Source organism: Ammospiza caudacuta, chromosome 9 (genome assembly GCF_027887145.1).
Source record: "Ammospiza caudacuta isolate bAmmCau1 chromosome 9, bAmmCau1.pri, whole genome shotgun sequence".
In the NCBI taxonomy this organism is placed as follows: Eukaryota; Metazoa; Chordata; class Aves; order Passeriformes; family Passerellidae; genus Ammospiza; species Ammospiza caudacuta.
The window spans coordinates 5,649,951-5,676,450 of record NC_080601.1 but is presented as its reverse complement, the minus strand read 5'-3'; the positions used below and the strand labels follow the sequence as shown (position 1 = coordinate 5,676,450).

At 45.8% G+C, this 26,500-nt stretch overlaps 1 protein-coding gene across 2 annotated transcripts in view; it reads left to right on the top strand.

Annotated features, from left to right (window-relative positions):
* The first annotated feature begins 3,987 nt into the window (after positions 1-3,987).
* The window catches only part of MCU (mitochondrial calcium uniporter), an 83,615-nt gene continuing 61,102 nt past the window's right edge, over positions 3,988-26,500 (top strand). The window contains exon 1 of one of the 2 annotated variants that reach the window (XM_058810311.1): positions 3,988-4,181. In XM_058810311.1, the coding sequence (XP_058666294.1) occupies positions 4,053-4,181 (129 nt within the window). In that variant the 5' untranslated portion in view covers positions 3,988-4,052. The remainder of the gene's footprint in view (positions 4,182-26,500) is intronic. The other variant, XM_058810312.1, reaches the window with a different exon arrangement.

Here is a 26,500-nt window from a genome sequence, read left to right as displayed (position 1 = left end):
GTATATATATGTATATATATATATTCTGAAATGTCTGTATATGGAATCTCAGAGGCCTAACTATGGGGTGTATATATATACATATATATAGAGATAGATATATATATACACACATATATATATATAGGTCTCTCTATAAGGTCTCAGGGGCCCATACCTGTAGGTCCTTCAAGGCCTGTGTACAGTGTACAAGGAGCATATTTCTAGGTCCTGAATGGCCTGTCTATATGGTATTAGAGGGTTATGTACAGGTCCTGAAAGGCTTGTATGCACTGTACAAGGAGTGTCTCTATAGGTCCTGGTTAGCAGGGCTGAAGGGCTTGTGTATAGGGCCTGAAAGAGTGGTATATGGGATCTCAGGGGCTTTTATATATCTATAGAATGATAGAATGTTAAGGGGTTGGAAGGGATCCTAGAGATCATCTTGTCCCTGTGCACAGGGACGCCTTCCACCATCCCAGGCTGCTCCAAGCTCTGTCCAACCTGGCCTTGGGCACTGCCAGGGATCCAGGGGCAGCCACAGCTGCTCTGGGCAACTGTGCCACCCTCAGAGGGAGGAATTCCTCCCTCCCCCAGGGCCATGGGTAGGTGTGGCAGCAGCTGCAGCCGTGCCCAGGAGTGGGATGGCAGCAGGAAGGGAAAGTGAGAAAGGCACGCCTGGGTCATGTGCACCTCGGCATCCAGATCAGAGGCAGGACTCTCTGCTGAGGAGGCTAATTTTAGCTATTTTAATTTTAGTTGCTTCCAGATGCCTCTTGGGCTGGCTCTCCTCAGGCTTTAATGTACCCCCCCCCCCATTAAAAAACACATTTTCCAGAGGCATAAATAGACAGTGATTGCTCTTGAGGAATCCAGGAGGCTGCTGAATCCTGACACTGCCCTCCCAGTGTCACTGGGGGTTTGTAGGATGAACCTTTTGGCCAAGCTTAAAGGGATCCCAGAGGCTTAGAGGGGTCTCTGTGTGGCTGAGGTCCAGATCCCAAAGGGGAGTGGGAGAAGCAGCCAGCAAACACTGGCATGTTTGGGTAGCTCAGGTCTGGGTTGGGATGAGACAAGGATTGCCATCCTGCCCAGTCCAGGGGAGTTTTCCCCTCCTGTCCTGTTGCTCCATGAGAAGCTAGGCAGAGCTTACAGAGGGTGGCCAACACCATTCCTTTATTGGTCAGTAGACTCTGCCCCCATCTCAGGGCTGTGCTCTTTTATCTGCAGTAACCTGGAAGCACCAATGTTTCTTCTAAATAGAAGGAGATAAAAAGCACTTGGACCTGGGATCCTCCTGAATTTCCTGCTCCACCCATGCCTAGTGCACCTGCAGGATTTTGCCCAATTCTGCTGTATCACAGCCCTGGACATCTGTAGGGGCAAAATTGGCTAATCCAAAATTTAAATAACACAGATAAATTGATGAATCTATGGACTAAAAGATAATTTAGCTTTTTTTCTTCCTAGCTGGTTTATTTAATCCAGGAACTCTGGGGCATGGGCAAGTTTTCCAAAGTGATGGCTTTGCTATGGCTTATCCCACACTCACCTTCTCTTCCATCAGTGTTTTATTTGCAGGAGGGAACAATCCATGCCTCTCTCAGCAGTGACAGGATGGTGGATGAGGGTTTGAAGCTTAGGTTTTCCACTTTCCCACTGCAATAATATTAATTTCAAACTCTGGTGTGCTTTTCTCCAGCCATTCTTCTCAGGAGCAGCTTTCCAATATTCAGCCAGGTGTAATTATGAGCACCAGGAGAAAGCCTTGTTAAATACGTTATTTTATTTAGGTTTTCCAAGAGTGGAAGATGCTTCTAGCAGGAGCTATTTGACATGAAATGACAGGGTTTCATTTTGGTGCCAATATCCTCACCCCTCTCTCTCCCTGAGCCTTGGGGAGCCGTTCCCTGCTGGCTCCTTTAATTACCTGGGATATTGATCTCAGGGCTCACATTTAATTCCCATTTTTGTGCTTTGTAATGAGTGCCCACACACTCAGCATGGCTTTGCTAATGAATTTTTGGTCTTTCTGCTGCCATCAGCTTTTGCTCAAAGCCCATCTTCCCCCACCTCTGTCAAACATTCCTTGGAAATGTGTAAACTCTGCCAAAATTTTTTACTTTTGGGTCATTCCCAGCTCCTCCTTAATGATAAATAAATGTTTAAAACCAGAGTGTGAGTGGCTGGAGGAGTAGGGAATAGGAGAGAGCTGGGGCAGGGTGTGCTTGCTGTGCCCATCCCTGTCCCCCTCAGAGCTGATCTCTGTAGGAAACCCCATGAGGAGGAAAGCACAGGCTAATCCTAAACGTGGCAAAAAGATTTGGGGTGGGTAATTCATGGGAAGAAGAGGTGGCAATGTGCCCCCAAGGGACCTTCCCCATCCTGGGCCTTCCTTCCTGCCCCTTTCCTGTCTTTCTAATCTTTCTTTTCCAGCTGGCCCAGCTGCATTGAGCACAGTTTGGCCATTTTTAGGATTTGAATCCCACTGGGATGCTGGGAGCTGTCCCAGGGAGAGGCTGGGATGCTACAGAGAGGGAAACCCTGGCTGTGGTCCATGAGGTGACTCCTTTGCTGAGATGTGTGTGGGAACATCTTCCACTGTGGAGTCATCACTGAGGGCTTTGCTACTCGAAATCCTTGTTCTGAACCATTTTTCCTTTCGCCATGGGTTTTCAACGTGACAGGAGAGGAAAACACAGCAAGCAGGGAGCAAGCAAAGGCTCTGTCAGGTCTGAGCAATGAGCTGCTGCTGCAGTTTGTCTCCTTGGTTTTCCAAGAAAATGCAAATAATAATTGAAATGCTAAATGTGGGAAGTTGGAAAGACAGTGGGTAAATCCTTCCAGAAGGACACAGTCGAGGCTTCTACCTCTTTTCCCAGCCAACAAAGAGAAAGAAGGGAAAGCTCATCTCTGCAGGAAAAATCCAGCCAGAAATGAGGACTGAGGTGGAGCATTTCTCAGGGACAGACTCCAAAATGACATTGCTCGGGGAAAAGCTTAGAACAACCCATCAGGCAGCTCTGGAGGGAGGTGGGGATGGAAAAAGGAGTGTTGTGATGGTGTGGGTGATGCTGAAGCACATCTGTGTCATCCCATGACTTGGTCGTGCTCCTCTCTGCATTTTTAGAAACACAGAGGGATAAATAACAGGAATTCAGAAGGAGCTGCCATCGGTGCTGTAGTAACTCCCAAGGCCAGAGAAAAAAGTCTTTTCTAAGTAAAGTAATCCAGGTACATCACCTTCCAAGAGAAAGCTGAGCACAGATTGCTTATTTAGCCCAGGTGCTGCAAGGTCTGTGCTGGCAGCCCAGCCCACCATGTCTGCAATACATATATATATATATATATATATATATATATATATATGTATGTATGTATGTATATATGTACACACACATCTATATTCATACACACACACATATATATATATCCAGATATTTTTTATCACATACTTTTCTTACCCTTCACCAAAACTGCTGTTGGCTGGGGTGCCAGTCTGACCCAGTACCCCAAATCCCTGTGCCACCCCTACACTGTATCCCTTGTGGTATCTTTGCTGCACCCCATCTTCCTGCAGCCTCTCCCCTGTGATCTCTGCTTCCCGGGGAGCTCCCCATCTCTCGGCAATCCCTCCCTAGTCCATCCCACCTCCCGGCACCCCTTTCCCGGTGCTCCCCACATTCTCGTATCCCGTCCCTGGCTGTTCCCCCTTAGGGTTCCCCCCGCGCCCCCTCTTTCCACTCCAAGCCCCGCCCATCACTGACCCCGCCCCTCTCGACCACGCCCACAACAGGCCCCGCCCCCACGGCACCCCCGCCGAGGAGTTTCCCTGCCCTCAGGCCCGCGCGCAGCTCCGCCCACTGGCCAATCGCCTCTCCGGGCCGCCCACCCGCTCGGCGCCGATTGGCTGAGCGAGCCCCGGGGCCGGCCGGAGGGGAGCAGCGATTGGCCAGCGGCGCCGGCTGGCCCCGCCCCGCCGCTCCCCGCCCCGCCCGCCCCGCCCGGGCGGCAGCAGCACCGCCGCCGCCGCCGCCGCCGCCGCCGCAGCGTGGGGCGGCTCCAGCGGCGCGATGGCGGCCACGGCGGGCAGAGCGCTGCCGCTCCTCCTCTGCGGCCGCCGCCCCGCCGCGCTCACCGCCGCTGCCGGCCGCTTCCCGGCGCTGGGCCGGCGCCGCCAGCAGCAGCAGCGACACCGGACGGTGAGTGAGGCGGCAGCCGTGTGCCCTTCAGAAGGCGGGCGCGGTGCCGGCGGGCGGCGCGGGGGCCCCGGCTCCGCGGCTGCTCCACGGCGGTTTCGTGGCGCTTCCCGGCTCCGCCAGCTGCGCGTTTATTCTTAGCACCGTCACCGGGTGAGACTTGAGCGCGGCGGCGGGCGGCGGCAGCGGAGCTCTCCCGGTGGCGCTCCGGCAGCGGCAGCTCCTGGCCCGCCGGCGCCGCTCCGGGAGCGGGCGGTGCTGCCGGCGCTGCCCGGCGTTCCGGGGCCGCGCTCCCGGGGCGGGGGTCGCGGGGAGCCGCCGCCAGGTGGCGCTGGGGGCCGCCGGGCGGGGAGGGGGCGCGGGGCCCCCGCCGGGAGCGGGAGCGGCGGCACCGGCACCGAGCGGGCAGCGCAGCGCCTCTGCCCCGGCTCTGCCGCCTCCTTCTCTTCCCGCCTCCCTCAAGGTCAGCCCAGGCGGAGGCGCTCGGTGCGGAGGGACCGGGGCAAAGCCAGCCGGGCTCTGTGCGCTCCCGTTTCCTCGGGGATTTGCCAGGAAAAGAGGGACTGGCAGCTCACGGCTTTGCTGGGTGTCTCAGGGCGGAAAAAAGCTGTAAAGGCAGCAGGTTGCATCTTGGAGCTCGAAAGATTTGCTAAAAATACCGGGAGGGTTTTTTTTCCCTCTTTTTTCTTTTTAAACTAAGGGAACAGCGTGTAACCGTGGGTTATCCTTCTGGCTTTTGCCACAACGTGTTTTAGTGCTGCCTCCAAAGGAGCTTCTGTCGGGGGGGTGCACCTGTCGCTCCCTTGTTGTGCTCTGAACAAGTAACCACGGAACTCCGGGGAGGCACCAAAATCCCGGATTAAAGCAGTGGATCCATGGCTGTGCTCCCTGCGGTGCTGTTTGAGGAGGTGTTCATGCCGGGTACCCCCGGGTGCCGCTCGTTCCCCCGCCGCTGCCGGTGTGTTCTGGCATCACGGGATGCCGGAGGTTCCGTGCGGATCCGGTGTCTCCATCACGGCGGTCCCGCTCCTTCCCACGTGTGAGCTGCGGCTTGTGGGTTCATCCCGGCACCTGCTCAGGTGTGGAATGGCCTTTCCAGCGCCCCTAATTAATGTTTGAGCTGTCTCCTTCAGCGGTGTGGCTCTGGCAAATAATTTGTGTTTGTCTAAATTTAAATTGACCTTTGTGATTGATCTAACGGAGACTCGGATTCGGGCTTGGTTTCACTCCTTGGGCTAAGTGGAGCTGTAAATGTGTGAGAAAATGATATAAAAAAAAAGCATTAAAAGGCCGTGAATCTGCTGTGCTTGCCCAGCAGTGGACGTGACTGAGGTGTGGGCATGTTAAAATCCCACTGTCAGAGCTGTCTCCTGCAGGAGCCTGGGGAAGGAGGAAGAGGATTTTGCTCCTGTCCTGGGGAGTAATGATTAGAAAGCCCTCCTGGCTTTACTTGGGCTGTGCTGCTTGATTCTTGGCAGCCTGGCTGCGGTGTTGCAGTCATTGGTTTTGGGGTTTTTTTCAGCAGGTTGTTTGGGTTGAATCCCTGAAAATCAAGAAATGGGAATCCAGGATCCTGGCAGATCCCTCTGGCAGCATCTGTGATGTGCCTGTTTATCCCCTCACAGCAGAGATAAGTTCTCCTTTCCCTCACACTGCACTTGAGAAACTCTGCAGAGCACTGGGAGAGAGCAGCTGAATCCTGGAATAAGTGATGTGCAAGGAGAAATTAAAGGACTGGAGCTAAGTGGAGCAGTAAATGTGTGAGAAAATTATTAAAAAAACCCATTAAAAATCCCTGAATCTCTTGTGTTTGCCCAGGATACTGAGTGGACGTGACTGAGGTGTGGGCATGTTAAAATCCCACTGTCAGAGCTGTCTCCTGCAGGAGCCTGGGGAAGGAGGAAGAGGATTTTGCTCCTGTTCAGGGGACTGATGATTAGAGAGCCCTCCTGCCTTTAGCTGGGCTCTGTTTGATTCTTGGCAGCCTGGCTGTGGTGTTGCAGTCATTGGTTTTTGGGGTTCTTTCAGCAGGTTGGTTGGGTTGAATCCCTGAGACCCAAGAGATGGGGATCCAGGATCCTGGCAGATCCCTCTGGCAGCATCTGTGCTGTGCCTGTTTATCCCCTCACAGCAGAGATGAGTTCTTTCCCTCACACTGCACTTGGGAAACTCTGCAGAGCAGCTGAATCCTGGAATAAGTGATCTGCAAGGAGAAATTAAAGGAACTGGAGCTTTCATAATAAAGAGGAAATTGAAAGGAAGTGTTGCTGCAAAGGGGAAGCAGAAAACCAGACAGATCCTTGTCAAGTGGGGGAAGGAATGGGCTCACAGTGTGAGCAGAGGGGTTTGGGTAGGTGCTGGCAGACTTTACTGACAGTAAGAGCAGTGGAATGCTGAATTATTTCCTGGGAAAGCTGTTCAGTCTTTGCTATCAGAGGTGGTTAGGACAGGTTAGGCTCACATCAATCAGTGATGGCTGATGAGGAATTGATCCCTCTCTGTCGTGGGGCTAGGATGTACAAGCTTCCTGACACCACAGATTAAATTAGGAAAGATGTAGGAAGAGTTTGTATAATATGGGTGTAATTAATAGAGTGGTTACATCAGGTGTTTCTGTGCAGTGTTGTTTTTAGTACCATCAATTCTACTTGGGTACTTCTCAGGATGGCTGGTTTCTCACAGGGCTGATAAATTAAATGGGCTTTCTTTGAGACAGGGTGGAAATGCTAAATGGCCTTATGGATGAGTTCTTTCAAAAGCAATATAAATATTGCTGGAAGAAACTGCACCAGCAGACCAGGTTCCTGTGAGAGGACAGAGCTGTAAAATAAACAAAAAAAAACTTCTCCAGATGGATGAAGTACAGAGGAGGAGGTTTTGATACCACCAAATGGAGAGAGGGTGAGGAGGTGAACAAATCCTTGGATTATGAGGGAACAGTTGGGAGTACATCAGTGCTGGGGGACACAGGGTTTGAGGGAAGCATTCACAGCCTGCTGGAAAGTTCTGGAACCTGGGGCACCTGGGAGAGCTCAGTGGGCTCAGCATGGAGATGTTCCCACAGGAACAATCCCATAGAGAGAGGACCACGAGTCTGTCCTGAACAGGATCACAAGGGGTGAGAGACCTGGGGAGGGGATGCAAGAAACTTGAATGAGAAGTTTGTTCATCGATCTTGGAGTGGGGATGAGCAAGAAGAAGGAAGTTTTTACTGATATTTGTAGGTTTCCCCTGTGAGTGGGGTGGTGGTGTGCATTGCAGGGTGAGGAGGCCTGACCATGGAGCAGGTGGGGCTTGGGATCCACAGCGTTGGGAGGGTGTGACAGAGCTGAATAAATGAACCTGGAGCAGAAGTGTCAGAGGCTGCATCTCTTCCCAGTGTCTCTGTTTGGCTGCACACACGTGAAGGTGGAGGAAGCAGAGTTCCCAAATGTGTCTGCAGTGGAGAAGGTGCTGGGGTTGTGATGTGTGGGAGGCCACACGTCCTGTTGGACAGCTTGGAGAGAGAATTAAAGTGGGGCTTTTCCTCAAAGGAGACTTCCTAATGGAACAAGGGAAGGCCTTTCCTGTCTCCTGCTTGTCCGAGGTGGAAGTTGAGGGTCAGCTTCCCAAGGGCTGGGAAGCAAGCCTGGAAAAACCTCACAAGGAAGCAAGCTGTAGATGGTTTGCAGTGATGTGGAGGTGGACAAAATACTTAAAGGAAACACTCTGCTGTGGTGTGTTGAACACCTAATCCTCGTGGCTTTCTTCCTGCAGAGATTAGAGGCTCCTGTTCCTGCATTTCCTGGTGCCTGTAGCCAGGGCTTGGGTTATGCTGGGTTGGAATGTAATCAGCTGGTGCAGAAATACCCACAGAAAATCAAGGGCTTGGCTGTGTGTGGCATTCCTGTGGTGGTTCATTCTAGCAGCTCTGGTCAAGTCAGGAATATTGACTCCTGGTGCCTTCTTCTAAACCCAAGAAGAAAAAACTAAACCCATCTGAGCTGCAGCCAGATTTTGAGTAGGTATTGGGCACCCTGCAGGTTTGTCTTTCTGCTCCTGATGAGAACCAGGGTTGTGCTGATCCATCCTCCAAGCCAGGTAGCATTTTTGGTGGCCCAGGTTTGAGGATGTAGTGGAGACTGTATCCTGCAGAGACTTTGCTCTGTGCCAAGGAGAGATGGGCTAAGCCTCAGGAGGAGGATGCAGGGCACATCCTGCTGCAGCTGTCCTTTATCCACCACAGATACAATGTGTATTTAGTGAGGTTTTCCCTCTGCAGCACTGACTTCCAGAGAAGCTGTAGCTTACTAGTGTGGTCACAATTTCCTGTGGGACCACCTCAAGCCCTGAAGGTAAGACAGGAGGAGGTTTTGCTTCTTTTTGCCAGGGTCAGAGTTAAATGTGTGAGATGGTATTTCTTGCTGGGACTCAGATGTTTGTTAGTTCTTATCTCAGTTACAGTCTCACAAACCCTGAGTTCTACAACACTTCCCTCTAACAAACTAAAAATGGAGCTCCATCTCTCTCTCTACAAGGTCTTTTAAGGATAAACTGTCCAATTAAGAAGTGGCACCTGAATTGTTTTCACTTTTAACCCAATAACCAACCACCCATGGCCTGCAATATGGACTTTTTTATCAAATTACACAAAACCACCCAAACCCATGGAGAAGAGGGTGAAGAAGAGGGACCAGCCTCTGCCCCAAAACCTTTGTCTTGTTTCTATATATTACTACATTCTAAAACCATAAACTCTGAGTTTCCCACCATGTGATGTCACACAGGTCTATTCAAACTCCACACCAACAATCCCAGATTATGGCAAGAATTGAATCCCACCATTCATTGAGATAGAATTGAATTCTATTATTCAGTTTTGGAATCCATCTCCACAGCCTCAGGTCAATCCTGTGTTTTCTTGAGGCTCAGTGCCTGTCAGCACAGAAAGTCAGAAATTCTCAGCACCCAGGGTTCCAGCACCTCCCTGTCACCACAGTTGCAGTTCATTGTCCCCCTGCTGCCCAGCCCCTGGAGGAAACTGCCAGGTGAAGCTCAGGCAGTGGCACTGGGTGGCTGCAGGGATGGTGGCACTTGGAACACTCTGGGATGTGTTTTTGCTGAGGATGGAAGCTGGCAGACTTGTTTAATTAACTGTACTGCTGTTTTCCTGAGCTGGCATACTGCTGATTGTGATTTTCCAAGGAATGATTAAAAACCTGTGCTAAAAGGGATGACCAGCAAATATTTTTGGATGTATGAAAGTGGCTAAAATCAGAGAACACACTTTCAGGGCTCTCTCTGTGTGAGGGAGGAGCACAATACACGGACTGAATATTGGTTTGGGGTTTTTTGACAGTTATATGGTAGTGTTACCATTTTTTATTTAGTATTTATCACATGGGAATAATAAAGACTGAATTTAGGGGAAGGAAGTTACAGTCATGATCAAGTTGATGCTGTCACTAATATAAAAATTTCAGGGCAGTTCTGTTTCCACAAGGGAAATGTTTCTCAGCTGTGCTCAGACAAGAGGGGCATAGCTCTCCTGACCAGAGCCAGGTCTTAGAAAGAGAAGAAAAAAAAAAGTTGCTCTCTCTCTAAAGCTCTTTTAAGATTCATCTGAAAGAGGAAACTTTCTGTGAGGTAAGGCTCCACCCAGTCTGAAGGGTGCAACATAACTTTTATGATTTAATTTCTGATTTGTGCTATGAGTCACCAGTTTGCCATTCTATAAAATAGCATTGAGCTGACTCAAATGTGCAATTTAAATTATTCTCCTGATTGGATGTCTGTGGAAATGTAGAGATTGTTTTAGATTTGGGTGGCTTGTTTTTTTAAAAAAGTAATTATTCATTTATTGCAGTGTCAGTTGGTGGTCAGCCACTCTTCTTAAAATCCCAACTGCTGCTTTCTGCTGCTGTGGCTTCTGGCAGCATGAGGAACTGTACTAAAAAATGTGAAATTTGTTGAAGCTAGATGAAGCTGTGTTCCCTTGCTCACCATGGGGGCATACTTCTTATTTCTGAAGCGCTCTTGAGACCACCTGTGCTATTGCTGGTGGGGATTTCATCACATTTTCACTTTCCCAGTGCAAACTACAGCAATCAGGCTTTAAGGGCTGTTTTGTCCTTGAGTATTTAATGCTGAAAATGAAATGACCTGTGCCTCTGCTGTTGAAGATTCTGCAGAGGGTTTTCTCCCTGTTATTAATGTCTCAATTGGTCATCAAAATGAGATGTCATCTTAATGAAGATGAAAATATGCTGCACTTGAGTGGGATGTGGAATTGGATTCCAGCAGGACGAGCCTGTGGGGTATGGCTTTTGCCTCATGTCAAATACAGAGCATGTCCACTCTCTTTTTCTGCATTCTTGGCAGCTCTTTAGGAATTAGGAAATGTAGAGCTCATTTCAGCAATTTGCTCTTGTTGGCTTCCCCAGGAGGAAAGGACTGCCGTGCAATGTGGAAACTCTCAATCTCTGACACGCCCTGTTGGAATAATTAAAACTCCAATTGCACTCAGATATAGATATGTAACTTATGTTCTACAAGGGAGCAGCCACCATAAAAACATAAAACCAACTCTGGGTGATTGTCAGTCTTGTCTCAAACCCTTGTTTTCTTCTGCCCCAACTGACTCCTGGCGGTGCTGAGCTCTTTTGGGTTTGCAGCTGAAACCTGCAGAAGGAGCAGCAAAAGGATGTTGGCTGGCCAGGGTGCAGATTGTGAGATTGAATCAGAGTAGGAAGGAAATTCGTTCTGACAGATTGTTGTAAGAGGAAATAGTTATTCATTCCACTTCAACCATTCTTTAAAAATACATCCTCATCATTTAGCCTCGTCATTTTTCTTACATGTTTGGACTTAAATGAGAATGAGTTTTCTGCCTGGCAAAGCAACTCCAAAAATGGCAATTTTAAGTACTACTCTGACAAATGAAGATATTAAGAGAAAATGGACTACCCAAGATAGCACAAGAGTGATGTGGGATTTTTTTTTTTTTCAACTTGTGTGTTAAAAAGAAATATCTGGGGTCTGGATGATGGTTTTCCTATACAAATTTTCCTGCATGGATTCTGTTCTGTCATTATTCATGCTTGCCTCTGAGAATAATTTGAGATCCCACGTCCCGCTCGTGTTTTCTGCTTCCAGACAAAACTCACACACTGTGACTGTGCAGTGCAGCAGCAACCTTTTAATAGTCATTTAAATTAATTGGAAGCCTGTCCCAAACATCACAGAGATTCCTGGCAGGGGGAGATGGGAGGGAAAGCTGGCAGCAAAAGTTATTTTCTCCCCGAAATAACAGTGAGCTGCAAAACTGCAGAGATTTCCCAGGGGGAGGAAAATGTGATTCCTTTTTTGGAATGAAAATGCCCTGGTTCATCATGTGACTTGGGAAATCCTCTCGGCTTCCTGCAGAGGGGAAAGGGTGAGTTGAAGGTTTGGTTGGATGTTTGTGATGCATGAGGGCTCCCCTGGGAGCCTCCTGCTTGCTGCAAGGCTATTCCTGTTATCAGGGACTCGTTCCCGAGGCAGTGACAAAAGAAATTTCATTGTCTAAATATTGAGTGGATGGGATAATTGCACTCCTCAGCGCTGTGTGGTTTCTCCCGAGTTTGGGGGTGTTGTGGTGAAGTGGAGAGTGGGATCCTTCCCTTGGAATTTGGTGTAAGGGATTCAAGGAACCAAACCCAGTGTCTCTGTTAGGAGTTGTTTAATGAGCAATGTGTTTTGCTAGGAGTGAAACCAGCTCCAGACACTCCCTCCTGCACAAAGGGAATGGATTAAAAAGTGTTCCCTGCTCAGGATGAGCTGTCCCTGTGCTTCATGAGCTGCCTGGAAACCTCTGGGGCTGCTTTGGCTCGGGCTGTGGCCAGTGCCTGCCTCACACAGGGGCACTGGGGGTGGTTTGGAGCCTGGAAACTCCTGGATTCACACTGCGGGTGCTGAGACATCCATCCCTCCTTGCTGGGCTGGGGATGTGAGGCTGATGGCTAAGGAACACAAACTGATGGGCCAAAACACAGCTCTGGCCTGGGGCCAGAACACCATGGCCGCAGAGTTGAAGAGCGCTAAGATGGGCTTTATTTTAAGGATAATTTTGTCCAAAGACAAAGACTGTGACTCAGATTCACACGTTCTCGTGGAAAACAAATCATGGTTTCGAGCTCGTGTGTGTGGGAGCGAGCATTTCCATATTTCCTCTTGGCATTTAGTGCTCCAGAGACTCATTTCAAACAAATAGTTTCACAAAGTACCTCATTACTGAGCAGGGCAGGATGTGACACCACACAGATATGGGGTTTTGTGCTGGCAAGGAAGTCAGGATTTTGAGAACAGCATTGATACTACGAGAAACTGATATTATGTCAATTGAATACTTATTGGTATTGGTATTATTATTATTGGTATTGTTATTGATATTATTATTGGTATTATTGCTATTATCTATATTATTATTATGGGTATTATGTGAATTGAATACATTGATACTATGTGAAATTAATTGTTTTGTAAATCATTGTGTTTTGTGAGGGTCCCAGGACAAGGAAGAGATGAATTTGACTCCATATTCTTAGAAGGCTATTATATTATATTATATTATATTATATTATATTATATTATATTATATTATATTATATTATATTATATTATATTATATTATTAAAACTATGCTAAACTATAGAGAAAAATACATCAGAAAGCTAGAAAAGAATAAATAATAAAACCCTGTGGCTCCTCAGAGAGTCACTCATAACTAGCTTTAATTAGTCATTAATTAAGAACAATTCATATGTTTGGATAAACAATCTCCAGACCACATTCCAGAGCAGCAAAACATGGAGAAGCTGAGGTTTCTCACCTTCCCAGGAGAAAAAATCTTGGCAAAGGGATTTTTCAAAAAATATCATAGTAACCGTAAATAACATTTTTAACAGACGTTGGGGTGTTTTTTCACCTTTCCCCAAAGGTGGGCTGTTTCTGGTGGCTGTCCCTGCACACCATTCAGCTTTCCTGTGCACAGAGCTCCTGTGCTGCATTGTGTTTGTTCCCTTTGCAGGCACTGGTTCCACTGGCATCCCCTGCAGGATGCCCTCCTCTCCCATGCAGGCACACTGGGAACACACAGCTCCACTCAGGGCTCTGCATCTGGGGCAGGGACTCTGCTGGAGCTGCTGCTTCCATGACCTACTTCTTCATGGAATAAAAAACTGCTCCTGGTGGCTCACAAGAGAGATTTGGGCTTTTTTTAAAAAAATCAGGCTCCAGTTTGATGCAGTCATCCCCCTCGAGGTTGTTCCCTGAGTTATTCCAGTTTCAGTGGAAGGCAAGCACAGGAGCACCTGTGCCTAGAGCAGCGTGGCTTTGGGGGTTTGAAGCAAGCCCTGTGTGTTCCTGAATGTCACTGGGATATTTTATGAAAAATCCTTTCACCAGGATTTCTTCTCCTGGGAAGCTTCAGCTTCTCTCTGTTCTGCTGCTTTGGAATGTAATTTGGAGAATTGTTTACCCAGCATGTGAGTTTATTTTAATTTAATGACCAATCACATCCAGCTGTGTCGGACTCTTGAGTCTAACATGAATTTTTTACTATCGTTCTTTTCTAGCCTTCTAGCTGTAGCCTTTCTTTATAGCTTTAGTATAGAATAAAATAGAATAGAATAAAATAGAATATAAGAATAGAACAAAACAGAATAGATAATATAATATATATAATATATATTATATATAATACAATTTAATATATAATGCAGTATGATATGATATTGATATGATAATGATGTAATGTAATACAATACAATTTAATACTATACAATATAACATACTATATAATATAATATAATCTACAATATAATGCAATATAATCAGCCTTCTGAGAACTTGGAGTCAATTCTCATCTCTCACCTCGTCCTGGGGACCCACAACCCTGCAACACCTGAGGAGCTGTTTGTTGTTGAGGTCAGTCAGATGTCATTAATTTCTCCATTTCTCCGTTTGTAGAGCGGTAGGTGTGTAACTGACTCATTCTCAACACTGTATCTCCTGTTTTTTCCTCAGTTTAGGACATTTAGCAACACTCAAAACTGAGCTGCTTTGATTAGCCTGACATTTTATGTAACAGAGGGCCCCAGAGAGGGCTGTTTGTTCTTGGAATTGCAATGTCAGAGCATCACAGCAGGTTTCAGGGCAGCCTTTCCATAATTTGTGTGCATTTCTGCTCAGATGGAATCACAGGAATCCCCTCCCATTCCCTGGGTGTCCCTGCAGGGGTTTCATGGCACTGCCAGAGCTCTGCTTGCCTCCTGCAGCAGCTGAGGATGCTCCAGGCAGGTTCTGACTCACAAACACTTCCAGGCTTCCTTACAGCCTTGGGAGTGTGCAAAAACACAGCCTGAGAGCTGAGTTCCTGCCCTAGCCTTGCCATCCCACTGAGGACCTGGAGACCCCACTGACTGGGTGTCAGGTCTGTGTTTTCTCAGTTTCCTTGGCTAAAAAGTTAAACCTCCTTTCCATGAACACCCCCAAAACCCCTCCTCTGTTTTCTGTTAATGTATTTTAATGTGCTCCAGCTCCATTACTCTGCCTCCTCCAAGCTTTTCTAAACAAAAGTTATAAAAAAAAATAATAGTAAAGCTTGCAGCCTTCCATTGTCATGCTTTCCATTTTTATAATAGCAACTAGCATCCCAAGAGCTGTTTTTAGATTAGGCTCATTTAGTTCTCAAGTGTGTTTCCCTTTTTTTGCCATTTGTGAGCACAGGGTAGTTTAAAATGTGTATTATTTTGGCCATTATTTGCCTTGGAAAAAGCATTCTCTGGAACACTTTAATTCAGTTATTTAATAGCTGTAAATAACAGAGCTGCTGGAGAACAGCTTGGCTGACCAGTGGCAGTAATATCCATGAAACTTATTTAATCCTAAGTGATTAAACTTGAATTTTATGGGTTGTGTTTACAGCTGAGGTTCTCCAGCTCTGATTTCCTCTCTGTGCTGCTTGAATGTTAATATTAATTTTCAGTCCTGGTGATCCCTGACTTATGTGAGGCTTTCCCCATGGCCAGATCTACCTCAGTCTGGTTTCTGAAGAAATGCAGCAGTCAAAATAGAAGAAAATACTTTTTTTTTGGTTGCTGCTGTTATTGTATCTTCCTCCTACCGCTCTGGTGTTTTGCTGAGTCCCCCAACTTCTGCTCTTGGCTGTTTGAGATGCATGAACAGCTCGTAAATAAACATGAGAGAAATCCATGCAACTTCTTAGCAGAGAAATCTTGATTTATTGCATATTACCTGAGTGCAAAACCCTTCCAGCTCTTGCTGTGAAAAATACCTGCCTATTTCCTTGCAGGTCTGAGGAGCATCACCCAGGTTAAAATGACATTGTGAGTATAATAACTTCATGTTTTTGCAATCAGTTAATGAAGTTCAGGTTGTGTGATACTCAGAACCAACTGGGTAATTTGGTGATCTGAGGGAATAAATCCCACAGACTCCCTGGGAAGGAGGTTATTTCCCAAAATTGAGGGAAAGGACAGCTGCAGACAGACAATCAAAAATAGTGGGGGTGGGAAGAAGGTAGATGAAAAATAAGATGCACTCGAGCTGTTGCCATCCATCACTATTACTGTAATAAGCACAGGAATTTGAAGGGGCATGAAAGCACTTGAGTGACTTCTCCTGTGCTCCTGATTTATATTCTGGGAATTTTGGTGCAAAGCTGCTGTTCTTGCTCATCCCTTGGTCTCTCTGATGCTGTTGCTGCAAGGTTACTTTCCCCTCCTTGTTTAGTTGTGTACCCATAATGATAAACACAGATTTTTTCCCTGTGCCAAGGCTTTTACCTTGCAATAATTAATATTAATACATATATCAATTGGATTATGTCAGTAATTAATATTAATACATATATCAATTGGATTATGTATTATATATAATATATATAAAAATATATATTGGATTATATTATACAATCCAGTAATAACTGGGGTTTTTCCCCCTCATCCTTGCTGTGAGAACAAGACTGCCAAGTCATTTTGGGGATATTAATTGCACTTTTTCACAAGAGACTGAAGGAGCACAACCTTAATAAGAAGTCTTAACTTTGAACAGTTCTAATTGCTGTTTGCAGCTTTAATTGTGATGTGGCTTTTCCAGGTAGATGATCTGATAGGAGAAGAATAACCAGGCTCTGAGCAGACACTTACTTCATTTCTGCCCACAGCTCTGGCCAGCCATTAATTTCCTTTTTCTCTCCACAGTAATTAGTGTGGAGCTATGAAGCTCAGAGGTTGAGCACAGTAAATTAACCCTTGTGTCCAGGAGAGAGGAGATGGGAGTGTTGGCCTCCTGTGAGAGTGCTTTTTGTAGAGCTGATGTTCTTGAAGTCTTTCCTTTATAGAAAAGCTTTTAAGTAATATTCAGGTAGGATTTAAGTAATAAAGTTGAATAAAATGTGTGCCCCTTTGCTGCTGAAGCTGCTTGTTTCTTGTTTTTCTTGGTAGGGCTAAGGACCAGTGGCCAGCAAGATTAATTTTATGGGATGTGCTGAATTAGCACTCCAGAGCCTCCAGTGATAAATACCTTTCTCCCTGTCCTCTCCCTTTTCTCCTGTCTCCCACCAAGTTCAGTTTCCAAGGCACAAACCCAGGCAGGATATGTGGAGGTGTAAAATCTCTGCTTCAGCCAGCATGAGCCAGTAATCCCTCTCTGCATGGTTTTACATTTCTACAAATGAATTTTTTGATCAATAGTTAGCAAAAAAATTGTAGGAGAGTGCAAGTGAAATAGCAAAAATTAAACAACCATGTTTGAGAGCACTGGTGGTTGAATCATCTCCTTCAGACCTTTGCCTGGTGATTATTTTTGGACCAAATTGTTGCTTCCACTCTTAATTCCTACACTCCCACTGAGAGGTTCGGGGGAACCTCAGGATTCTGGGGGCAGTTTTCACTCAGAACAGGTCACGACTGACTTTTAAAAGACAGCTTTGGAGAGAACTGATTTCCAGACAAACATCTTCTCTTTACTGTGCTTGTGTTAAGATTATCCTAGTTTAGAACAATAATCTGGCATTAGTGTCAGTGAGACAGTAATCTGGCAGAGTGCAGGTTTAAATGGATACTGCTGGCAAATCCCAGGCAGTGAACTGAGCAGAGCTTCAGCTCAAAACATTTCCAGTTTCTTGTAGTTTTCTACAATGTTTACGTTTTGCTGATTATTTCACAGTTGAGACAGTGAAAAATTACTTGTACCTTTTGAGTTTTAGGCCCACCATGAATTTTTTTTACCCTCTCTTGATCCCCTCAATGTTTTTTTTGTCAGAGCTGCTTTGCCAGGCACCCATCACAAACCTGAGAATCCTGGACCATGCACAACCCCACTGATGTTGCAGTTGTAGGATGCTGTGATTTACATGTTTGCTGTGGGGGATATTTGTTAATATTTGTTAATATCTGGCTTGGGGGATGGCAAAACCTGGTGTTTTCATGTCCCTCAGGGGTAAAATGTGCAGAGGAGCAGCTGGTGGCTCTGCAGGAGGGTCACAGGGCTTGGGCTGAAGCAGCTCCAGGGTGGCTCCGTGGTCACTGCTGCCAGGGGGGACTCAGAGGAGGAGTTTCTGCAGTTCCTGTGCCAGCAGATGGTTTCCCATTGTGAATCCTTCCTTGCCTGGATGCAGAAGAGCTTTCCAGGAAAGGCTGAGGCGGCTGTGAGGATTCCCTCAGGTTTTTTGTGAGTAAATATTTAATTTCTAAGAATGGCTGCCCTTTGAGTGGTGATTGTGAGTTCCTTCCAAAGCAAAGGGCTCTTTGGACCTCTTGGAGCACTTATGGCCTCTGACATTAAATTTGCCATTTGGAAACTCTTTGGGAGTGCAGAGCAGCTCCTGTTGCAATTGTGAGCTGTGAAGAAGGAGGTTTAGCTGCAGACAGATGGACACTGGGCTGGGTGGGAACTGGGTGTCCTAATGCAGCTTATGTGGCTTCCTGGGGGATAAGTAGGAATGGATTGTGATTTAATGCCACTCAGTGGGGAAAAAAAAAATTAATTAGTGTTACATTTACTCTGTATAGATAGATAACATTTAATCTACAGCTGTGTTTTCAGAGCAGTTTTCCTTCAACTGATAATGCCAGCCACAAAAATTCCACTTCTGCAGCATGGCCATAAAAAATAATGACCTATTCCAGTGTGCTATTGCATTCCTGAGCTTTAGGAAGTGTCTGAGGGGTCAAACCTGCACTTGGGGCTGTGCTGTGGAGCAGCAGGATTAGAGCTTGATTTGTATGTGAGGGGTGGCTGCTGCTGCAGAAAAGGAGGCAATTTGTGAGTGCTTGAGGAAAGAGCAGGGAGCTTGAAGGGCAGAGCTTTTGTCCCTTCTGCTATTGTGTGCCTCTTCTCCCACTGCAGGATTGAACTGGGCACTTTCTCTGTGCACTGGCTAGAAAACATTTATCTACCAAGTTTTGATGTTTTACTCCACAAGTGTTAGGATAGAGATGAAGCCAATTAACAGCTTTGCTAATGTATCACAGAATCCCAGAATGGTCTGGGCTGGAAGGTGTTGGATTGAGCCCTTTTCTGACCCAGAGATGGGGCAACTGAGAGGTGATTTAAAAACTTTTACTCCATTTTCAGTCTCATGAGAAGGGTGAGACAATACAGATGCTATAATTCACACCATCACAATCAGAAGCTGTTTCCTAATTCCATTATAAGTGTTTCTTGGCCTATCAGCTTTTGCTGTAAATGCCTTAAAGCCAACATCTAAAATTACCCCTCATGGGTCCCACTACAGTGCATCTTTCATAGTCCTATTTCTCCAAAGTATCCAGTCTTTTTTACAAGCCATCATCTGAAACTTGTTTCTGGTTCCATTCTCTCTCCACAATGTCTGTCCTGTTCCATGGCATTTCTTATTCAGCATTTCTTATCTCAAAGTTTGCACGCAGATGCACACACTGTGTGAGCCTTCTGTCAGGCTTTGAGAATTTTCTATAAATCCATTTCCCTCATTGGCCTTAAACCCATCCCCATTTATGGGCAGGATCCCACTGTCCCAGGCTGCTCCAATCCCATCCAGCCTGGCCTTGGGCACTGCCAGGGATCCAGGGGCAGCCACAGCTGCTCTGGGCACCCTGTGCCAGGGCCTGCCCACCCTGCCAGGGAACAATTCCTAATTACCAATATCCCATCTAAACCTCTCTGTTGGTGTGAAGCCATTCCCCTTTGTCCTCTCACTCCATGCAGTTGTACAAAGTCACTCTCCCTTTTTTATAATCCCCTTTTAACTGGAAGGAGCTCCAGCTTTCCCTGGAGCTTTTTCTTCTCCAGGCTGAACATCCCCAACTCTCCCAGCCTGTACCAGGGGACTTGTGTTTAAAAACAATTCCCAGTGAGGATTTTTGTGTCCCCTCAGCATCTTTGCTCAGTGCCCAGGTCAGAAGCAGCTGGGCAGTGGGTGCCAGCCCCTCCCTGGTGGGTGTGAAGGGATCATTCCCACCTGGAATGAGGGGCAGCTGCACCAGGGCCCAGCTGAGGGTGGTGAGCAGAATAAAAAGGTGGGAGAGCCCCCCTCTCTCTGCTGGTGCTGCCTCAGTTCCCTGCCTTCCTCAGCCTGGAGCCTATGGTCAGTGATGCCTCTTGTTTCTGCCTGCAGAGTTTTGGGGCTGCAGTTTGCTTTCCAAGGTACCCAGTGTGTTGTGTTGTAATTATCTGGCATTTCCAGTCTCCCCATCTTGGGCCACAGCTTGGGATGTGGGTTAGGAATTCTCAGCAACTGGGGGAGTAAACTTGTTGTAGGGAGAGAATTCACCACTTGCCACCAGGACAGACCTGGGGGAAGTGAGGTTTTTGCCTTCCAAGCCTTGTTTTCTTCTCCAGCCTTTCCCCACACCGCAAAGGTATACCTAGCAAAGTTGAAAACTCCATCAGGAATGTTTTGGTGCCTCTTTTGTGCCTCTATTAGAAGCACAATATTATTCTAGATTATATTATTATTCTATATTATTATGTTATTATTATATATAATTATTATTCTATATTATTACTACTCTATATTACTCTATATTATTATTCTATATTACTTTATATTATTATATTACTCTATATTATTCCATATTATTCTATGATTCCATATTATTCCATTATTCTTCTATATTGTATAATTCTATATTAGCATTCCTGAGGTCTTTGAGTAATGGTGATTGCACTGCAGAGCAACAAAAACAAGACAGGCTATGTAGGAATTGGGATATGGATTAAGGAAAAATTTAAAAGAAAGACAAAGCAGTGGGTATGAGAAAGGAATGAATGATCAACTGGATCAATAGACTTTAAAAACAAGTGTATATTTTAGTTACTTAAACATAACTTTCTTTATGCTTATACTTTAGTAGAAAGTCCATAAAAAAGTCTCAATTCAGGAGACAAACTGGGAAGGTTTACAACCAGCTTGGTTATGTGAGTACTTGGATCAGAATGAGCCTTTTATATTGGCGGGGTAAGGGACAAAGAAATTCTTTTTTAGGTATGCAGGTAGTTGGATAAAGTAAATAAAGGTGAAGGCACACAAATATTTGTCTGCTGCTTGGATTGGGTGTGATAGAGTGCTGGATATGGTGATAAAAATGTGTACAAAGTCAGTTTTTATTCTTGGTTTTCAAGCTAACAAAGAGGTCAATATTAAAATGCTGCTGTTACTTTTTGAAGGAAATAATGTGGGCAGGATTATCTGGCTTTTCCTAGAGACAGAAGTCTAAACAATTCTCAATAGCAGATGTTTTGTGTAAGGCTTTCTTAAAAATGTCACATTGCTTTTCTCATGACAGAGTTTGACAAAACCAGAAGTTACATGTATCTTGTTTTTTCCCTGCTAGTCTGTGTGGGGTCTTACAGTATTTACCAGCCAGGAGTAGGGCTGCTGCAGCAGGAATATTGATCAGCAGAACTATGAAAATCCAGCTCCTCTGTGAGCTTGTCTTACACTGGATGTTGATTTTGTTTAGAAAGAGTTAATTAATTTACATTGTTTTAATCACCTGAGCAAGAACTGCTGAGGAGCCCTCCCTGTTGTTGAAGGAGTAGCAAAGTTACCTGTTCAACAGCACTAAAATTGGTAAAAAAACAAGTTTTTTGCAAGTTAAATATGTGTGGATTTCTTGGAAGTTTCTGTGTAATGCCAGCAAAAATCCAGGGTTTAGTGCCTGAGTGACCCCTGGGACAGGGTGTTACTGCAGGTGCACCTTGGGGATTTAATTAGATGTAATTAATGGAGATACTCCACGAGCTCGTTTTGAAGAGGGAATAGGTTTCCCTTTCCTCCTTTTGCCAGGCTGGGTGTGGAAGCTGTGTCTGAGCATGGATTCAGCTCCTGGGTGATTTTGGTGGCACTGGGGCCATGTGAGAGCTGGGGGAATGAAAACTCCAATGAAATTCCCAGTCAGATGGTTCAAGGTTTACAAGGCCCTGGGATAACGCCAAGTACCAGTGGGTGCTACTGTGGTTTGAAAAGTTACCATGGCTGAATTCTTAGCTGAAATTGCAGCCAGTTGGGACTTTCAGCTGGGGCTGATCGTCTTCTGATGGGCAAAGAGGTGGTGAATTGCTCACATCTGGTGGGTTAAAAGTGCTGTTCAGGGCTGGGTGCTGGTGATTTGCTTGGCAATGTGTTGTATGAAACCCCTGTGGGTTTCTGCATTGGGAATTTCTAGATTGAAGAATTAGATCATGTTGAAGGAAGTTAAGATATTTTGATTTATCCTTATCGTGGTTTAGTCAGTGTTCAGGCTGGAAGGAGGTCACATTTTACAAGTTTTCCTTATGGCTGTTAATCAGCAATAAACCGGAGCAGTTCTTGGGAATGACTGGGTGGGTTTTTTGTTGGAGGGACTCTGTGCAGCTTGGCAGCTACCACCTTTGTGGAGGATTCAATGCCACCTCAGGTTGTTTAGGGCCTTGTAAATCTTTATTTGTCTTGAAGTGCCTGGGCTCTGGGGCTGGATACTTTTAATCCTAGGTAACTGAATTTTGGAGTTGGGCAGTACTGTTCTTTCCACACTTTAATTAAACTCCTGCCTGCCTAATGAGGTTGTTCACTGCTTCCTTCCCACCCCTGCCATGTAATCTGTTCTCTGCTGGCATCTTTCTCTTCCTCTCTTCCCTATTTTATCATCCTGATCTCCATTCTTTTGTCTACCAGCATGAAAATAAAAACCTGGAAGTCTTGGGCAGTAAAGATTTCACCTCTTGGAGAGGTTTTGAGAGGTGTTGAACATCATCATTGATTCAAGTTTCAGTGTCCTTGGCAAGGAACTTCTGGGCATTTTACATAACATGTAAAAGGAAATACCTGTTCTTAAAGCTCCATCAAAGGTGTGAGCTGGGAATGTGGTTGGAGAGTAACTTGAAAAATTGCACCTGAATCCAAAAGGGTTTTGACTACATTGGATGTATCCTCCTGTTAACTGGGAAGTGTGAAAAATAATATGGAAGAAAATAGATGGGATTTGTTCAAAAAGCAGCATTAATCTGCATTTGTTTAAGGTTAGCAATGACTGATACATTTTTGAGTAGTAACAGAAAAGGCTGTATGAATTGCTATGGTTGAGATGGGAGTTTATAGGATTTTCATTATCTGCTGATAAGGGAAATTGTTGTGGCATTTCTGAATGAGGTCGATATGGAGACCAGCTCATTTCATCACAGGCCTCTGGCTTTCTGCATGAGGGATTTTAAGTGTGCAGGAAAATTCTTAAGTCTAATAGTTCACATTCATTATGGAATTGTTTTTTAGAGCTCTGTCTTGCTGGGGAACTGGCTGGATGTTTGCCCAAGTGAAAGCTTTTATTTGAAGTGTTCCTTTTGTAGGCATTTAGGCAGATTCAGGGGAATTATCATCATAATTGTCCCTCTTCAGGCTGTAGCAGTGCCTTAGATGTTTGTTAAACTTCTGAGCACTGACAGCAGCTGATGGTCTGCTCCTCTGAAGGCTGTCAAAGCACCTCATTCTTCTTCCATTCAGGTAACCCAGTAGGAGAAAGCAATTGGGAGTTTTTCCTAGCAAGGAGTGTTTGAGCAGAAAATCATCCTGGGTTACAGCACCTGGATTTTACCAATCAAATCATTCACCTTCCTGTGTTTGAGCTGGCAGGTGATGGCACTCTGCAATGTTTTCAGTGGCAAATAATGTAATGGCAAATAAATTCAGCTTTCTGGTTTAGAACTGACTCCTCCTTCCCCCTGTGTCTCCAGCCCAGCATGCAGAGTTGTGTTCTCCATGGTGAGACTGTTTTGTTGGAATATCTCACACGCCAGCCAGAGCCAGTTTGGCAAGATCTGTTCTTGGGGTGTCTTTCCTCTTTTGAAAATATTCAGTTTTCTGAAGGCTGAGCAGGTGGTAATGAGGGAGTTTTTATAGCTCCATGGCTTCTGCTGGAGGCTATAAACAGCAAGAGCAGGAGGATGGATTTACATTCATGGCTTTATTGGATGAGTGTTTGTAGAACCTCTGAGTACTATGACAATTAATCCTACCTGCACCCTCCTTTGCTGCTGGGCCATCCCTGGCTTGCTTTTCCAGGGGGTGTGCTGAGGTTTTTGCTGATACCCTGAAATTGTAGGCTGGGCCTGTATTTGTGTACCAGCTGTACATTTTGGATAACTGGCAGTCCTTTGCTCAGTTCTGTGCCATTGTGGCTGAGCAGAAAATCATTTGTGCACCCAGTTCAGCCTGTGGAAACACACAGAGCCTTCAGTGGGACAACTGACCTCTGTCTCCTCTCTAGCCAGTCCAGGGGTTAGGGCTGGAATTCATGGAGAAGCCTTCCATGGCTTGTCTGATCCTGTCTCAGACTGCAAGAAATTCTCTCAAGTGTCTCATGCAATTAATGCTTTTGCCTTTTCTAAGGTGGATTTATTCCTATTGTGGGCTGCCCTGACTGAGAAGGGGCTTGGCTGATATTCTGTATCTGGGACAAGTTCTGTTCAGTGAAATTGTTCTGAATGATTAAAAAACCCCAAAACCTAAAAACCCCACCATGCATTAGAGACTCCTCTCTTCTCTGCCTTGCTGTTGTGGTGGATTTTGGCAGTGGAGGGAATGTGAATGTGTGAGTTGGGTTAAAAGGAATTTGGTTCTTGTTTCCAAACTGCAGCTGCTGCCCTGGTGTCACACTGGGGTCTGACATTAGAGGTGCTCAGTGCTTTTCTTCCTCCTTGGTCTGTTTGGCACAAGTAACACAACATTTGTATTTTGAATGGGTAGTGCACAGTTTACAAACATGAGAGGGTTTCTTTCTTTCTTTGCTGTTATCTTTCCTTCCTGAGGTGTTTCAGGCAGGAGTCCCTGATGGGCTGGGATAAGTGCAGATAAGGAATGTTGCCTTTTTCAGCTGTGGCTCAGTTTGGCTTTATTCAGGTCAAAGTGGGCACCTTGCTCAGTATGACAGACAAGTAGCAGGCGAAAAAAAACACTAAAACCTTCAGCACAGACTGTATCAGAGCTGTTCAAAATGGAAGCAAAACTTGTGTGATTTTTCAGGTGATAAACACAGTTCACACGCTGATCTCTGTTTTTTTAATGAATTCACTTAGTTCCTTTTGGCTCCCCCAAGTTCATTTCCTCCATAGGCTAAACCAGGGAGAACTTTACTCATATCTTCATAAGCTGAGAATCACTTTGGCTTTGGTGTGTGAACTGTGTTTATCACCTGACAAACCACACAATTTTAATGTTAAATGCACACATAAACCTGGCAGCAGGCTCTGGAGAACAGATTCCAGATTTCTAAAGCTGATTGAACCAAGCTCACTGTTCCAGACTTGGATTCCAGTGCCCAATTTGTTTGCAGGTAAACATGTGGAGGAAGGTGATGGCAAATATTTGTGGCTGTGCACTTATTAGGGCTGCACCAGTCAATTATTCCTTGGGATTCTGAGGTCTGTAGATCTTTACTGGGCTGGGTGTTTATACCTGCAGGGCATTGTCTGGGTTTGTTGTTTTTTTTTTTTTTTCCTGCCCCTGGAAACATGTATAAATGTAGGTGTAATAGAAAGGGATTTCTCAGTAGTTTTTAAATGAAGATCAGGATCAGATGTTTATAATCCAAGTCTGTATGATAGCAGAGATCTCAGGTGAGCCTGGGCCTCTCCTTGGGGAAGGGATGGGAAGGGTAGGATGTGTCCAGCCTTAGCCCCTACAGCCCCAATCTCTTGCAAATTTACCAAAATCAGAGACTTTTATCAATGTGCAGAGAGATCTGTGTGTCTGTAAATAGTGTGAGGATGTTCAGACTTGTGTGGGTTGGTTTGGTTTTTTTCAGGTTGTTTTTCTCCTGGTGCTTCCCCTTGTGTCCTTTGAGCAGATAGTGGGGGACATTAGGTACTGATGATTTAAGAGGAGCTTTTTCATTGTTTTTGCTTTCCTTCTTTTGTTGGGGGTTCTATCAAGGCCTACCAAAGTAGTATCAGAGGGATTCCTGAAATACAAGACGGGATCCGAACTTACTTTCCTCATGTGCTGGGTGAAAATTTTGGTGCAATTTTATTAATATATGACTGTGATTTCTGGTTTTCAGTGCTGCTGTTCGTTTTTTTTTCCCTACTATTACCATAATCTTTGGGATAAATCCTACTTGCAGAAATGTTGTGATTTGGATGATTTTGTACAAAGCCCAATTTGTAGGCTGGGACCAGTGCAGGGTGTGAGGCTGGCTCTGTTGCTCATGGCTGCAAAGCCAGATGAGGTTGCATAGGGGGTTGTATGTGGAATATAAGTTTGGCAGCTTCATGATTTATCAGGATTATTAAACTGAGGTTTCCCCATGCCTGGAAGTGTCCAAGGCCAGGCTGGATGGTGCTTGGAGCACCCTGGGATCATCAAGCACCATGGCAGGGGATGGAATGAGATAAGCTTTAAGGTTTCCAACCCCACCATTCTGTGATTCCATCTGGGGGGGCTGGATGGTATTTAGAGCTTAGAAAGCCCATGGAGAGTCAGAGGGAGCCTTGCCATGAATGCCCCAGCTGCCTGGCCTGCTCAGCTCCTGCTCCTGCCTGGGTTATTGACCTGCTTGGTGTCCCCTGCACTGGTGACAGCTGTGCTGTGCCACACCTGGCTGGGTGTTACTCCCTCTTCAGGGCTCTGCAGTCCTTTGGCAGTGCTCAGAGCTCCCAGCAGACACACGTGGGTGCTTTGACAGTGCTTGTCACTGTTTTATTTGGGGCAAACATGGGTTGCTGATCTGAAAGTTCAGTTACCCACATTCCATGTGCATCACTGGTGTGCCTGTTGTCCATGTGGGCAGTGTGGCTCCAGCTGTGGACACCTGTGTGTCAGGTGT